General features: G+C 39.1%; 1 protein-coding gene across 4 annotated transcripts in view; it reads right to left on the reverse strand.

Annotated features, from left to right (window-relative positions):
* Positions 1-1,627: 1,627 nt before the first annotated feature.
* LOC104590678 (uncharacterized) overlaps positions 1,628-17,060 on the reverse strand; it is a 29,300-nt gene continuing 13,867 nt past the window's right edge. For all 4 annotated transcript variants that reach the window (XM_010249401.3, XM_010249402.3, XM_088893014.1 and 1 more), the window contains exons 2-6: positions 3,225-4,509; positions 2,990-3,040; positions 2,814-2,912; positions 2,435-2,593; positions 1,628-2,046 (exon numbers count right to left, since the gene is read on the reverse strand). In XM_010249401.3, coding sequence (XP_010247703.1) covers positions 1,915-2,046; positions 2,435-2,593; positions 2,814-2,912; positions 2,990-3,040; positions 3,225-4,487 — 1,704 coding nt within the window. In that variant the 5' untranslated portion in view covers positions 4,488-4,509 and the 3' untranslated portion in view covers positions 1,628-1,914. The remainder of the gene's footprint in view (positions 2,047-2,434; positions 2,594-2,813; positions 2,913-2,989; positions 3,041-3,224; positions 4,510-17,060) is intronic.

The raw sequence follows: 17,060 nt of genomic DNA on the forward strand, positions 1-17,060 counted from the left end.
ATGCCATCTTTGTGATCAAACACAACCATCATTTTCCTGGATGCCATCTTCTATTTTTATAAAGTTCTTATTCGGTCATCTTATCCAACAACTATTCCTAGGAGTTTGGGATCACATCGATTTGCTACCTTTTATACCTCCCAAGGGGATTAACATTTACTACCATGTCGAGGTGGGGGTTTTTCACCACGTGTTCTCAAAGGAACTATAGTACTTAGGGTATTCCCTTTCTCAACACGCGTCCTTTAAGTGTTAGTTACCGATTCATCGTCCCTACTTTCATTGTCCTATTTCTCAAACCATTGTGCCCTTGGCTTTGCCGTGACATGCTTTTGGGGTCCCAATCGCTGTTTGTGTACATTGTTTGGCACGTTCTTAAGGCTATTCTGACAATTTAGCGGATATGGATTTAAATAGAATGGATTAGTAAAACAGAATTCATGTAGCCGACCTAATATAAAATTACAGAAATGTATTTATTATTTATTAATTATTATTTAATGATCTAATAACTCTTATTTATTACTTGTTAATCATTTTTTCAGAATTCTTAAACTTAAAATCAAAACTCAAAAGAAAAACTTAAAACGTCAAAACCCATAAACCTTGTAAGATTATAAAACTACTGTTATCATTAGATGCCATTTTGCAAAAAAAAATCTTCACCCCAACTTACCCCAGCCGCAAGTCATAACCACGACCCACTTCCCTCAAATTCAAAAATACCTCAACCTTGACCTTCGAAGTTGAAAGGAACCCGAGCCTCCGCCTTTCAGTCCTCTATCTCTAACCAACTTCACCTACTGTGATGCTGATGTGCTGCATCCCACCTCCCACAAATTGGGGCGACCATGATAGAGATAGAATTCAGGAACTGGCACGGGACAGTCCCACTCCTCCCTCTGTTCAATAGCATTGCAGCAGATCCCCAGACAGGTTAAATCTTCTCCTTTGTTTCTAGGACAAAATAAGTTTATTATTGGAAAAAAATATGAGGGATTGGATCCCCATCAGAGACGGGTATGGGAGATAATTTTTCACACTGTCAAGAACCGGACTGAGACGGTCATTCAGCAACAAGGGACGGGAGGAGGGAGTTCACATCTGCGCCCCACAGGCACCCCACAGCACATCCAAACTGTGCATTGGGAACATCTTCCAATGACAAGTACGGGAGATGTTCCCAATACACACTCAGAAGTGCATGCAGGGTAGGGTGCAGATGTGAATTCGGAGTGGTCTCCACCCAAACCCGACCCGTTTCCATTCCTACCTGGTTCAAGTTTGCACGCATGAAACATAGAGATATTTTTACCCCGGTACTAGTGAAAATTTGCAACACTGGTTCTTTCACATCACTAACCACTGCAAATTTTGCACTCCAGGTTAAAACAAGACAAAAGTCTGTCACTATTAATTAGATTTTTAATTTTTGAAAGCCATAAAGGCTGACTCCATTCAACACAAAGGAATACAAGGATTTTTCCACATCAACTATATAACCAATACATTCAGGGGGTTCAACTTTATTAATTAGAAATGAATCAATGATCTTATCATAGCAATAGTTAAAAATGTGAAGCGGAAGTATATACGATTTTAAAACCCACAGAAAATTGCAGCAAGATTTTTAAAATCAATGATCATAATTTATCAACAGTGAAAAGTTGTAAGGAAATGCAAACTTTTCAGGAACATTCTTACTGAATTTGATATCTGGATGGTTTTCCCACTTTTGAGCCAGGACCAAATGGCATACAAGGTTCTCAAAGCTGTGGTTTATTTGGTGATGATGAAAGAGAATTATAATATGTACAAATTGAAGAACAAGTAGAATAGAAAGAGAAACGAAGGCTGTGCACAAGATTTGTACAAAAGGGGATGTTGGCCACAGGATCAATTATTGCAAGGGAATTAGGAGGGTGCTGCCGGAGCCTTGCAGATAGGGCACCAATTTTTCTGTCGCAACCACTGGTGGATGCATACCACGTGATACCAATGTTCACAACCTAGCTTCCCCACCTCATCTCTCATAACATATTCTTCCTGCAACCATCAAATGCTCCAAATGTTAGTATGGTCTTCTCTATAACATATGGCATACATTTCAGTAAAGGCACTGAGAACCACCACAATGAAGTTAACAGACAAGTTGAGTAGCACAGGCAAGGGCTGAGAGACTGGACAGAGTGGAGAGAAGAAAATGGACTAAAATTTTGGAATGGTCATGTTGATGTAAAACATAGGCAAGTATCGGCATTCCAAGTTATGGTACGATGATAAACATCTAGTCAAAGATCTGAGCATCTTTATCTTTAGTCCCGCTGTGACAGGAACTCTCTCTCTCTCTCTCTCTCTCTCTCTCTCACGCTAAGAAGTTGGTATTATCCCATCGTGCATCATATCATCGGAGTTCAATGGTAACAAGGAATACCTGACAAATACTACATTTAATATCATCATCTGCAATGCCCATACTCCCTGCACCTGGAACTGCAGGCTCATAGAAGCTTCTCTTAAGGCATTTTGACAATTCTTCTTCTGTAAGAGCTGTACTGACTGTTCCCATCTTCTCTTCTAGAGCTAACAACTCCTGTTAAGAAAGTCAATGCTAATGATGAATTAGTGTGAATAGAACTTGGTGATTTCAAAATTCAAGCACTGGAAATCTCAATTTGTGCCTACATTATATTTTATTATTTCTAACATGACATTAATGAACAAGATATTGAGCAATCCATTATACATTGGTCACTCAAGAAACAAAAGGCAGAAAGAAGATTTTTGAAAAAATAGCGAAAGGAATAGCAAACCTCATATGACATGTTATCTATATCCAGTCTCATATCTCTATGCTGATCATGGAAGCCAAGGCCACCCAGGTATAAATTTGTCTCCAGGATCAACAATTGCTACATGAGATGAAAAAGGGAAAAATTTTCAGTGAAAATTTATCAAAACGAAAAATTCAAGCATAAAGATGAACAACCTCATATGTTAGCTCCTCATCTTGTTCAATCCTCTCGAGTGCCAGCAATACCTGCAGAATGTCCAAATCATTTCAGTTTGGAACACCTCATTCCAGCCATAATTTTCCAGTTGAAGTCTAAGAAGTGAACTATTCACAAACAAGTAACAAGTATCTTAAACAAATTATAAATACAGTATAACAAAATGCTCATAAATGCTTTAACATGCTCTAAATATTCCATGAACATTGATACCTCCGCAATTCCATCCATGTTGAACCATCTCAAACCATCCTGATCCAAAGAAAAACCACGGAAAGCCCGGGCATTACCATCATCTGGATGAGAAATCTGTCTACCGTGTATGTTCTCACTGCTGATACCTGATCGCCCATTAGTACTCTGGCAAATGGAAGGAAGTTCTGCTTGGGATTGTTGTGGTGAATGAGTGATCCCACTGATTGGCATTTCAATTTGTGGTGACTGTGATATCACAATGGAATGATCAGGCAGGGATAATCTATTTCTACTGCCATGTTCAGAGAGCCTTGGCCTATTCTCACCACTGGTTGTCCTTCGGGCTCTAACTGATGCAACACTATCCCTGCTCAGGTGCAAATTTCTACTCCTCCTTGAAGCTTGTTGAGAAGGACGTTCAGAAAGAGAGAGGCTAGGACTGGACAAGGAATTCTTCTGAAAGCTTGTATTTACTCCAGTTGATGACCCCCTCACATTCTTACCTCTATCAGCAGAACTCTCCCCATCAGTGTTTCTCTTTTTTACTGAACCAGGCCTACTTCGGTTCAGGTCTGAAGAAGAACCTGATGGGAGGATAGCAGTTACAGATGTGCATCCTAGGTTTCTGAGTCCATATCTACTTTGGTTAGAACAATGACCATGGGAAACAGGTTTTGCAAATTTGCTTGTATTTCTAGAATTAACAGCACGCTGAACAGAGGGACCCAAAGAAGAATCCAGATTGCTTGAACCAGATTGTTGATGAGTTTGCTTTTGAAATATTGGATTTGATGCTATACTACAGTTTCTCCCTTCCTCTGGTACATCTGTAGAAATGCCAGTGGGAACTCCAGATTCTGCACCCTCAGGTTCAAGAAGCCCAGTTTGATCCTCTGAAGTTGAAGGGATGGATTCAGATGCTTTCACTTCTACCAGCTCACTAGTAGTTTCATCAAGAACTGTTTCTTTATGAGAAGAAAGTTTCTTGGGTTCCTGGTGAGACTTTCTAGGGCCACTAACAACAGTAGAGAATGTCTTAGAGGAGCTTCCCACTAATGTCTTGCCACTTGCAGAACGGAGTGAGTGCCTTGAATATTTAGGCATATCAGAACTGCCAATTTGGCTGCCTTTTATGGATTCAAGTCTGCTGCTGCACCCTAGTCGATTGCAGTACTGAACATTTCGACTTTCATGGTTTGATGCATCTCTAAAAGTGATGCCAGACCCTCTTCTCGAAATACCAGGCCCACTAACAGGTTTTTTTCCAGTGTATTCATCCATTTGAAATGCAACTTGTTAACTTCTGCAACAATGATATAAAACAATGTACCACTCAGTACTAAAATCATTGTCATGATCCATTGAACAAAATATAGTTAACAAGGTAACAGGAAAAAAATAACATCAAAGGTACAACAAATAAGAAGTTGCCAAAACCATAAATGGAAGCAAGGGATAGACATAAATGTTAGATGTGGATTTCTTAATGACAAACCATGGTAACTAGTAAGCAACATGTCAGAAAGAAACATCTTAAAATAAAATAGTGTAAAGGTCAATTTCAGAATGATGAATTTTGGAAGTACTTGACAAAAAGCAGGACAAAAGTACTGAAACAGTAGAACTATACATCATCATGAATTTGTGTTGGAGAATACCAAAATATCCAGACATTAAGATGAGATGTGAACCTCATGGAAGCCACACCATGAACAAAAATCAAGAGTGCAAAGAAACTAATTTCTTAAAACAATAGCTTCTGGAAGCAATACTTGACAAAAGCAGGATGAAAAGGTTAATAAGTGAATGATCTTTAGATTTGTATTGGAAGAGAACTCAAACTTCCTGAATGATGAAAAGAAATATATCAATATACTCCTAAAACACAATACTATACAAAATGCTGAATACAGATATAGAAAAGAAACTCTGACATGTTCATATAGTTTTCTCTTAGTACCATGAGATATTTTTCACTGAGCACATGCAAGAATACAGAATTACAGATACAGAAAACAATATACATTTTTTACCCATAACAGTCAAAATTCATAAGTATATAAAAAAATGCTGTACAAATGAGATAAGCCCAGGTTCCCTTTCATTGGCCCAACCCCTGCTGTCCATCCTTTTCCTATCTCATATTACAAATTTGGACCACTACCTACCACCTGTCTTGCAAGTGTATCATCCATGATATGATCTTGAGATCCACTTGTAACTGATCCCCAATTCTTTAACCATCTTTTTTATGTTGGGGATTTTTTTGGTAATAAATAAAAAATTATTAATCAAAAAATAAAAGAGAACATCCAAGAGGTGATGAGGAATCACCACAAATAATAAACAAAAAAAACAAGGTTTTCATCTCCCAAAACCAAATAAGCCCAAAAATTACAACCAAAATCTTCCTTTGTGATCCCCCTCAAATTCTGGTAGAACCAAAATCTGGTCCCTAAATCCCTTTCTGCTCAAGAAAGACAACTAGTTCCCAACATTTTGACTGGTCTTCAAAGATTCTTCTGCTTCTTTCTAGCAAAAGGGATGAAACTCCACACAATCTTTGCCCTTCTATTCCCCTTCAAACAGGCCAACAACCAAAAATTTCTTTAAGCGACATTGGATTCCACATATCATGGCTAAAAGGTTAAAATAGTACCCCGAGAAATATTTTGAAAACAGCATCTAAAAAACAAGTGCATCACAGTCTCCTCTTCAGCCAGACAAATATAACACCTCCCCGCCATCTGTATTTCCCTACTTTTAATATGGTCTTGAGTAAAAATGCTGTCTAAAGACACCAACTATGCAAAAGCTTCCACTCTTTGAGGTACAGGATTCCCCCCCCCCAGAATGCCCTTAACATCCAATTTCTCCACCTGACTACTCGTCGAAGCATTATAAAAAGATTTTACTGAGAAAACACCATTCCTATGGGTTTCCACTGATTGTAATTTTGTCAATAGTTCCACACTCAATCTCCCAATCAAAAAGGAGTCTTCTGAATCTATAAGATTAGACCACTCTTCCTAGGTTCAGGTTATAGCATTCAGCAATGCACATTTTGCCTACTGACTACTGAGCATGTAAAATCTTATGTTCATTTCATCTCCCAACTTAAAATAGATCAAAAATACTGATTGGAAGCTCATGATTTCATTTCTATACTGGCATGCCCATTGTCCTTTGTAAGCCATGGTTCAGGTTAGACCACTCTTCCTAGGTTCAGGTTATAGCATTCAGCAATGGATGCACATTTTGCCTACTGACTACTGAGCATGTAAAATCTTATGTTCATTTCATCTCCCAACTTAAAATAGATCAAAAATACTGATTGGAAGCTCATGGTTTCATTTCTATACTGGCATGCCCATTGTCCTTTGTAAGCCATGGAAATCTCCTTCCACTAATAAGTTCCTAAAGTTTTAGACTTTTAGACAGCTTCAAGCCCTGTTGGACTGCCAAAAGTGCTGCCTTTATGGAGTCACCATGCCCAATGGTTTAGAAAACGCTGCCAAGATATGTCCATTGTTTCTAGAAAAACATTCCATCCTGATTCCCATGTTACCTATGCCACAGCCATTAAAATTCATTTTGGTTAGATTGAAAGGCAGTGGTGTCCATAATAAGTTTGATGCTCTCCTAGGGAGCGAGGAGTTGACCACAGTTTGCCAATTCTAGATGATGTCAAGAGTGATAAAAGCAGGGAAGGCATCCAATACCTTTGCCCAATCTTATGACTTAACAGAAATGTTTTCTACGATAGCTTCCTTTGATTGTAGCTTCTCTTTAAAAGTCCTAGTGTTCCCACTTGCACAAAAGAATAGCAGTTGTAGTACATCTCCAAAACCACTTACCCCTCTTCTGTCAGATCATGAATATCAATACAACACAGGTGCCTTGCACATTTATGACAAATAAATGGGACTTCTTTGTTACCTAGGCATGCCAGGAAATAAATCAAGTTTGAATGCATCATAAGGTTCTCACACATGGCCAAGAGAACCATTTCCAACATGCCATTCATATTCTTCCGTAGGAAAAGTAAAAACCAAATATTTGAAATCATTCTCATCACTATAAATTACTAAGATGGAAATATGTGCATTATGCAGAAAACAGAATTGGATGCTAGTAAATATTTCAGTAGTAGTATCATTGAATGAACACTTCTACCAGTAATGATTTACTCCATGTGGATTGGTTTTTTTCTAAGGGATAAGGCAGATTTTGGCATATTTTTTAACTAAGAATCTATCCAAGGAATAAAGAATAATGGAAAGGAAACACTATCTTTTCTCTATTGTTAACCTGGTGGATGAATTATTGAACCCTATCCTCAATTTGGCTGATCAGAGGGAATGCCATTATTCATTCTTACCTGCCTGCTTGTAGAGGTACTTCCCTCTAAGGCAGAACATCCTCTACCAATACAGTTTGACATCACACAGCTTTGGCAGAACACTTTAGCTCCATTCATTTTTGGGACAAGAGTGCTCAATCAGTGAGCTATTACACACTGTATCAAGGGTGGCTACTTCTAGGCAAACCTCCAGAGTTTCTCTACACCTTTACCCTCTTTATCACTGAGCAATTCTTTAGGGTCCTTAGCTAGTGATCCTGGTTGTTCCCCTTTCAAATATGAAGCTTACCTCCTATTGTCCCACTGGCTGGCCATGACCCTTATTATTTTGGGGTTGTATCTGTATTCAGGATTTTCCTCAAATTGGCACTCCCATGGCCCACACCAAAACAGTGTAGGGGCTCCAGGGTGGGGAGGGGCAGTAAAGTGGTTTCTCATCTACAATTTGCAGATAACATTATCGCCCTGTGTGAGTTTAGAGGTGAGGAGGATCAGTGATTTAAAAGGTGCATTTTAGGGTATGTGCCTCGCCTAGGTCCTAGACGCATCCCTTTCAAAAGGCGCATGCCTGGTGCGCCTTGCGCCTCAGCCCAGGCGTGCGCCTTTTGAAAATTTAACACTTTTTTGCTTTTTTTGAACATAGCGACTGGCCCCTCAAGGCAAGCCCAAACAAGTCCATGTTAGGTGTTAAATTCTTAGTTCTCACACAAAAAATAATGAATTTATAATTTTAATTGTTTTTTAAGAAAATATTTTATTAAAAAGAATGAATGAACCCCCTATTTGCTAATGCTGTTCATTCAGGTTTCTCATCTACAATTTGCAGATAACATTATCGCCCTGTGTGAGTTTAGAGGTGAGGAGGATCAGTGATTTAAAAGGTGCATTTTAGGGTATGTGCCTCGCCTAGGTCCTAGACGCATCCCTTTCACCTTTTGAAAATTTAACACTTTTTTGCTTTTTTTGAACATAGCGACTGGCCCCTCAAGGCAAGCCCAAACAAGTCCATGTTAGGTGTTAAATTCTTAGTTCTCACACAAAAAATAATGAATTTATAATTTTAATTGTTTTTTAAGAAAGTATTTTATTAAAAAGAATGAATGAACCCCCTATTTGCTAATGCTATTCATTCATTCATTCATCCTAGTAAAATATTTTCTTAAAAAGCAATTAAATTTATAAATTCATTATATTTTGTGTGAGAACTAAGAATTTAACACCTAACATGGACTTCTTTGGTCTTGCCTCGAGGGGTGTGGCACAAAGGTGGCTCGTAGAATCAGGAATGTAATATGTTTTACATTACATTAGCTACTTGAAGTAATGCAATTGAGTGAAAGAAGAGATTAGAGGTTTTACATGCTTGAAAATGTTTTATATGTTTGATTTTATTTTTAAATTCTCATTTGAATATGATTTACATCTTATGTTTATGTATTTTAATTTTAGATAATAGTTATTTTAAAACATTTACTTAAAATTTAAGTTTATATTTTTTATTAATATTATGTTTAATATTTTTACTTTTTTATTTTTTTCGCATTTTTTTGAATTTTCTGACTTTTTTATTTTTTAGCTTTTTTTTTGTATTTTTGCGACTTGCTTCAAAAAGGCGCGCACCTCGCCTTGCACCTTAGGCGCAAATTGACCTCTGCTTCTTTTTTGCGCCTTGCGCTTTTAAAACACTGAGGAGGATACAAGTAACTAGAAGATCATCTTAAAGACCATGGAAAAGGTTTCAAGCTTAAAGTTAACTTGTCCAAGTATAACTAGTATTAACATGGAGTAGGGAGAGGTGGACAACTATGCTAGAATTATGAAGGCCTTAATACTCAAGACTCCAACCACCAGAGCAGTATCTTAAACTTAGCATCTTTTATGAGATGACACGAGGCCCTTGGAAAACCATCTCATCAACTCAAATAGAACCAGACAATCCCCAACAATCATCACCTCTCATATCCAAGGGATAAAATTTTACCCCTTGGAAGATGTTAGGTGCACAACTTCTGGAATCACCACCATTCATTAGCCTAGAAAAGCCAGGACCAAACCAACAACACTACTTCCAAAGGATTCTTCAAAATCATACCAATAAGTCACTCTATTAGCACAAAGATCAATGGTTAGCTGAGTTCAGTAAGTGTTCCCTTCAAGATCAAGAAGTTTCTCCTTTGAAATGCTTGAAAGCACCTTCACAAGAATACACTTCCACAAAATCCTTCTTTTGATGAAAGGAAAAGTTCCAACTTTAATGAAGATCAAGCTTGATATACTCGAGGCAAATCTAATAGTTCCTTCTCAGCATACATATCCAATAGAGATTAAAGAGGCAAAAAAAAAATTCTTGATTGTAGAAGCAAAATCAACAAAAATCAAAATGTCTTTGAGAAAATTCTCTATTTGCTGAAAATAAGGGACATGATGCATAACTAGAAATCTTCCAAGTTTCTGGCCTCCTCTTTATATATTACAAGTCTTGATCTCTTTTTACCAGTATTATGAATCTTGATCTAGGGCTTCCTGCCAAAAGAATGCCCTAGCTTTCATGAGAGTCTGTGACAACTCTGTGAAGAATGACAAGCAATTCACATGAAACACTAAAACGTTGAAAAAATGACAAAACATGAGAGGGAACTCTAGCATGGATGGCATACCTTCATGAGCTATGAGAAAATCTTTCAGGTAAGCAACCAAGTAAATCACATCATTATACCCATGATCTCTCAACCCTTTGTGAAAACCAAGATTCTAGGAGAAACCCGATTGAAGCCATGGTTAAAAATGTCCCTAAATTCCCTAATATATCCACAACATATTTCCACTTTCATTGGTAGCAACACAAAATTTTACCAGAATCAACATATTCCCCAGTGAACACTACCAGCACTATGGATTACAAGAGATAGTTTCTATTTCCATTTCCACTTCCATGGGTAGCAATATGAAATTTTACTAGAATCGACATATTCCCCAGTAAACACTACCAGCACTATACGGAGTAGAAGAGATAGTATTATAACATAAATTGGGGACAATATTGTAGATATGTGGAGTAACAATGTTATTATCCACGAAACTTACATGATTACCAATTTGAGCTAGCTCATATTCATTTTTATTTTCAAATACTAAATTAAATATCAGTTTTTTTTATGTAATAGATTATTTGGTTGATCTATTACAACCATTTGCATTTTCTATGAGTTCAAATTTTGCTTTAACTCATTCTATCATGAAGTTTTGAATCTTAAGGTTTACAAGACAACTTCAGAACGTGTTATTTTATCTATAACCTTAGTTTCTTAGCATTGTTTAATGATTTGGAACAAGATAATAATTTAAAAAGGTTTGTCTATGCTTTTTTTATCATTTCCATAAAATATCATTCTATATTTTTGCATATTTTACAATGTTTCCACCATATACGTAATTTACAATATTTCCATGTGATATTTCCAACAATGTTTAAAAACGCGGTGGCGTGATGCAAGGCGTTCCACTACCTAGAGGCGTGAGGCGTAGTTCAGAACGTAAGAGGCGTAAGCCTCCTTAAGAGGAGGGGCGATGAGGAAGAAAAATCTTATTTTTCTTTATTTTTAATAAAAATCTTTTATATATTAAGAAAAATGAAGAGGCATAGCACTAGTTGTAAAGGGGGGTTCTTGTCAACAAGTGTTATGCATCTTCATTTTTCTTAGTATAAAAGATTTTTATTAAAAATAAAGAAAAACGAAATTTTTCTTCCTCTTCTTCCTCCTCATCCCCCCCCCCCCCCCCCTTGTGTTTAGGAGGCTTATGCCTCTTATGTTCTGAACTATGCCTCACGCTTTTAGGTAGTAGAATGTCTCATGTCATGCCTCAACATTTTAAAACATTGCCTAGAACTGCTTCAAATCATTGCCCAATCAAAATTTCCAAGAGAGAGTGGAAGGAGGACCATCCCCTTTTCAGTTTGAGAACATGTGGCTTCTACATCCTGACTTCAAGACAAAAGTAAAAGAATGGTGGGAGGAAGATCAGGTGGAGTTTAGGAGGAAGGGCTAAAGATTTTATAAGAAACTTTAGCGGTTGAAAAGTAGAATTAAAGAGTGGAATATGGAGGTGTTTGGGTTTCTTGAAGAAAGAAAGGCTTACATTTCACATAGAATTGAGGAGTTAGATGGGCTTGAAGGGGATAAGACATTAAGGGTGGATGAGAGAGCTGAAAGGCGGCGGTTAAAGCAAGAGTTTGAAGATATCCTGAAAAAAGAGGAGATAAGTTAGAGATAAAAATATAGATGTCAGTGGTTAAGGGAAGGTGATGGTCACACAAGCTTTTTGCACTTGGTAGCAAATGGAAGGAAAAGAAGGAATATTGTCTCTCATCTAGAATGGAATGGGCAATCAATAACAAGGGAGGAGGATATTGCACAAGCCTTTGTGGATCATTTCAAAGGTATCTTTGCTGGACAGGGGAGACCTAGAGAATCTCTAGAAAACTTGAATTAAAGGAGAGGTTCTAGGGATCTGATGGAAGCCTTAGAGAAGAATTTTGATATTCAAGAGATTAAGGAAGTGTTAGGGACTGCCTAACTCAGGGACTCTTTCGAGGGAGCCTACCTCCTGAATGAGAGAGAGAGAGAGAGAGAGATTGTATTCCCAAATCGATAATCCCCTCCTAGCTTCCTTTCCTTATTTATATACTACTGTTACAATTTTGTTATACCCGTCTCTCCACTTGTCCAGTTTGTTAGTTAGTTTGTTCTAGTGGTTGACCGTTAGTTACATTCTTTAAAGGCTGGCGTGGCCTTTTCTTATACACTTGTATTCCCTTTATTTGTGTCTCAACAGGAAGTAGCCTTTTCTATGGAGAGGTCGAAACCCCTAGGCCCGGATGGTTTCACAACGGCTTTTTTTCAGGATTACTGGGAGGTTGTAGGTATTGACTTGATCAAAGTCTTTGAGGAATTCTTTGAAAGGGGTAAATTCAACTTAGGGGCAAATGCAACTTTTATTGCCTTGATATCTAAGAAAGCAAATGCAAAACACCCAAAGGACTTTAGACCCATAAGCCTAGTGGGAAATATGTATAAAATTGTCTCCAAGGTGCTGGTTGAGAGGATCAAGAAAGTTCTTCCCTCTTTGATCTCTCAAAATCAAGGGGCCTTTGTGTTCGGAAGACAAATAATTGACCAAATCCTCATTGCTAATGAATGTGTGGATTTCAAAAAAAAAAAAAAAGGAGAAAGAAAAAAAAGGCCTAATGTGTAAACTGGACTTGGAGAAAGCATGTGATTTGGTAGACTGGGATTTCCTTCTAAAGGTGTGAAGGCTAAGAGGTTTTGGAGAGAGATAGTACAAATGGATAAAGGGTTATATTTTCTCCTATCAGCTATCACTACTCCATTTTGGTCAATGGAGTAGCTAGGGATTTCTTTATAGCCAAAAGGGGTCTTAGACAAGGAGATGCCCTATCCCCCTTCCAATTTACTCTAGTAGCAGATGTGTTGAGTCATTTGATCTCAAGGGTTGATGCAAATAACTCTCTTAGAAGTTGGAGAGTTGGGGGAAATAATGTGGTGGTCACTCATTTACAATTGCAGATGATATTATTATTTTTTGTGAAGGGGAAAGGGAGGAAATAATTGATCTCAAAAGGTTAGTAACGCACTTGGAAAGGATCTCCAATCTCTAGACGGAGGAAATAATTGGCTCAGAGAGACGGGACTCCCCTAGGTTATGTGAAAGTAGATTGAGAAGGGAGATGTAGATACAAGGTCGCTCCTAATAAGATCAGAAGGGGTTGTCAATCTAACCCAAACCACTTCTCCAGCTTGTCCAACCAAGGGGAACTCCTCGGCCTCATCTGTTTTGTCCCATCCCAAAGGCCATTGGTGTGCTACCTTGTCTGCTCTTCAACCAGGTATGTGTGTCCCTTTGGTTTATGGTACTGACCTGTGTGTTGAGCCTTTTGCAGATACCCCAGCTGCCCAGCATCCTTTCAAGAAGGGGTGGTGACAAGTTAGAGGGTGGAAAGGAAGGTCCTAGAGAGTAAAATAAAGATATGGTGGGTTGTGTTGTTAGAAAAGGTGGGGAGGAAGAGATAGAAAGAATTTGGGCGTGGATTTGTTTGGATGTTGAGGAATGTAGAATTAGAGAGAGCTGTGGAAGGAAGTTCGGGACTGGACTGGGCTAGGAAGGAGGTAGGGGTTGAAGAAGACAAAAAGGGGGAAGGGGTAGGGCTGAGGTAGATGAGTGACAAGAAATTGAAAGGGGGTGATTTTAATGGGGGGAAGGAGGAGATAAAGAAATATTGTAGGAAAAATGAAAAAATGAAGGAAAATAAAAAGAAAAAAAGGTTCGAGGTGGAAAGGTTACTTTCGGATATCGAGGGGGATATAGAGTTTAGTGGAAGGGGAGATAGGAAGAAGAAGTCTAGGTAAGGAAAGGAGGTTGGCAAAAGAAAGGTTATGGAAAAAGCATTGATGAAGATATTAGTAGAAGATCAAGACTGTAATCAGTCTTGAATCCTAATAGGTTTTAGGTTTACAAAACAGAAGAAAGGTGAGAGAAAGGAGAGAGAATAGAAGAGAAACAGGAGAACACAAGTGGTTGAAAGGAGGGACAGATTCTAACTGATCTGCCGCCGCCACTTTCTTATTATTTATAGGTTATGTTTAGCACATAATGGAAAGGACACATCTGCCCTTGTTACTTGCATAATAAATAAAGTAAATAAAAGCTGAAATAAATAACAACTGAATTAACAAACTGACACTACTATAACTGGAACAAATAACTACACATGCTGTCCTACGAACACAGTGGGGACCACTGCAGTGGGGCCCACATCAGTGTTCTCTACACTCCCCCTCAAGTTGGGAGTAGATGTCTATCATTCCCAACTTGGATAGGTCTGTCTCTAACTTCTTCCTTGGTACAGCCTTAGTGAGGATATCTGCGAGCTGCATATTAGATGTGATGTACGGAAGACACACTTCTTATGATGTGACCCTTTCTCGCACAAAATGTCGATCAACTTCGATATGTTTAGTTCTGTCATGCTGCACTGGGTTGTGGGCTATATTAATACCTGCCTGATTATCACAATACAGCATTAAGGGCTTTTCATAGTCAATACCCAACTCTTCAAGTAGTGACCTCAGCCACAAGATTTCAGCCACTCCATTAGCCATTGACCTGTATTCCGCTTCAGCACTGGAGCGGGAAACAACACTCTGCTTCTTACTCCTCCAAGAGACAAGGTTACCTCCCACAAGGGCACAATATCCAGAGGTAGACCTTCTGTCATCAACACTCCCAGCCCAATCGGCATCTGTATAGACTTCCACCCTCATGTGATTATTGTTCTTGAGCAGTATACCTCTACCTGGGCATCTCTTCAAGTATGCTAATATTCTCTCTGCCGCAAGAATATGAGAAGCTCTAGGGGAGTGCATGTACTGGCTAACAACACTAACTGCATAGCTGATATCCGATCGAGTGAGGCAGAGATATAGGAGCTTTCCAACCAATCGTTGGAACATAACTTTGTCTTCAAGAGGCTCCCCGCCCTCTGCAATAATCTTGTGATTTTGTTCGATGGGTGTATCAGCCGGCTTAACACCCAACTTTCCAGTTTCCGCCAATAGATCTAGAACATATTTTCTCTGAGAGATAAAAATCCCCTGCTTGGATCTTGTAACCTCAATACCCAAAAAGTACCGTAGTGCACCAAGATCTTTCACCTCAAACTCTTGATGAAGGAACTGTTTGAAGGACTCAATCTCATGACTGTCATTTCCTGTCACCACAATATCATCAACATATACTGCAAGTAGTGTCAGAGAGGACTCCACCCTCTTGATGAATAGTGTATGATATGACTGGGCCTATACATAACCAAACTTTTCAAAGGCTAATCTGAACCTATCAAACCAGGCTCTAGGTGACTGTTTCAAACCATACAATGCCTTGTTCAGTTGGCAAACCTTCTTACCTGTCTCTGTATCATAGAATCCAGGAGGCAACTGCATGTAAACCTCTTCCTGTAAGTCTCCATTCAGAAAGGCATTTTTAACATCCATCTGAAACAGGGGCCAAGAATGATTTGCTACAAGGGATAACAGAACTCGGATGGTGGTCATCTTGGCTACTGGGGCAAAGGTCTCCAAGTAGTCTATACCATAAGTCTGGGTGAACCCCTTTGCAACTAGTCGGGCTTTGTACCTCTCAATAGAGCCATCAGCATTATGCTTCACAGTGAACACCCATCTGCATCCCACCGGTTTCTTTCCTTTTGGTGGGTCAACCAGTGCCCAAGTATTATTCTTCAACAGGGCATCCATTTCGACTTGCATTGCATCTTTCCATTCTGGAACTGATAAGGCTTCTTGCATTGTTCTTGGAATAGGGACATCGGTAATGGAAGTGAGATAGGACCGGTAAGATGAAGACAAACAATCATAGGATAAGAACTATGAGATGATGTGAGCTGTAGAAGTGGTGCAATGTCGTTTCCCTTTGCGAATGGCAATAGGGAGATCAAGGTCATCCACAAGAGGGGAAGTGGCAACAGTGAGAGGTATCTCAGTAGGCTCTGGATCTGGAGCCGCAGAAGGAACTGGAACTGGCCGAGACTGCCGATGACTAGGATCAACCTGCCTGCATCGCCTGTGATAGACTCTCAACTCTGGCTCCCTCTGACCACCCTCACCACTACAGCCTTCATTATCCAGTGGAATACGTAAAGGAACAGCCCCACTTCCACTCTCACTGCTCTCCCCCTAAGGAAAGAAACTCAAAACAGCCCCACTCTCACTGCTCTCCCCCTGAGGAGAAACCCTAGGATAATAGGGTGTCTCCTCAAAGAAGGTGACATCCATGGAGACAAACCATTTCCCTAAAACCGGATCATAGCAGCAATAACCCTTTTGAGTTTGTGCATAACCAAGGAAAATGCATTTGAGGCCTTAGGTTCAAACTTGGAATGATGAGGCCCGAGAAGCTGAACGAAACATGTACAACCAAAGGTTTTAAGGGGAACAATGAACAATTCCTCGTCTGGGTATAGAAGGGAAAAGGGGGTTCTCATATCAAGAACCCGGGAAGGAACTCGATTAATGAGATAAACTGCCGTGAGGATAGCATCACCCCAGAAGTGAATAGGTACATTGGAGGTAAACATAATGCTTCTAGCCACTTCCAAGATATGCCTATTCTTCCTTTCGGCAACACCGTTCTGCTGTGGTGTATAAGAGCAAGTGCTCTGGTGAATAACTCCATGGCTAAGAAGGTAGGAGGTCAATGGCTGAGCAAAGTATTCATTTGCATTATCAAATCTAAGGATTTTGATTTTGGTCCCAAACTGAGTGAGAACCATCTGATGGAAGTTTTGGGTCAGAGCAGGAACATCATCTCGAGAACGCATAAGATAGACCCAAGAAAAACGGGTATGGTCATCAACGAACAGTAGAAAATATTTGTACCCACCCATAAAAGAGATATGA

The sequence above is a fragment of the Nelumbo nucifera genome, chromosome 8 (genome assembly GCF_055504915.1).
Source record: "Nelumbo nucifera cultivar China Antique chromosome 8, China Antique-T2T, whole genome shotgun sequence".
Taxonomy (NCBI): domain Eukaryota; kingdom Viridiplantae; phylum Streptophyta; class Magnoliopsida; order Proteales; family Nelumbonaceae; genus Nelumbo; species Nelumbo nucifera.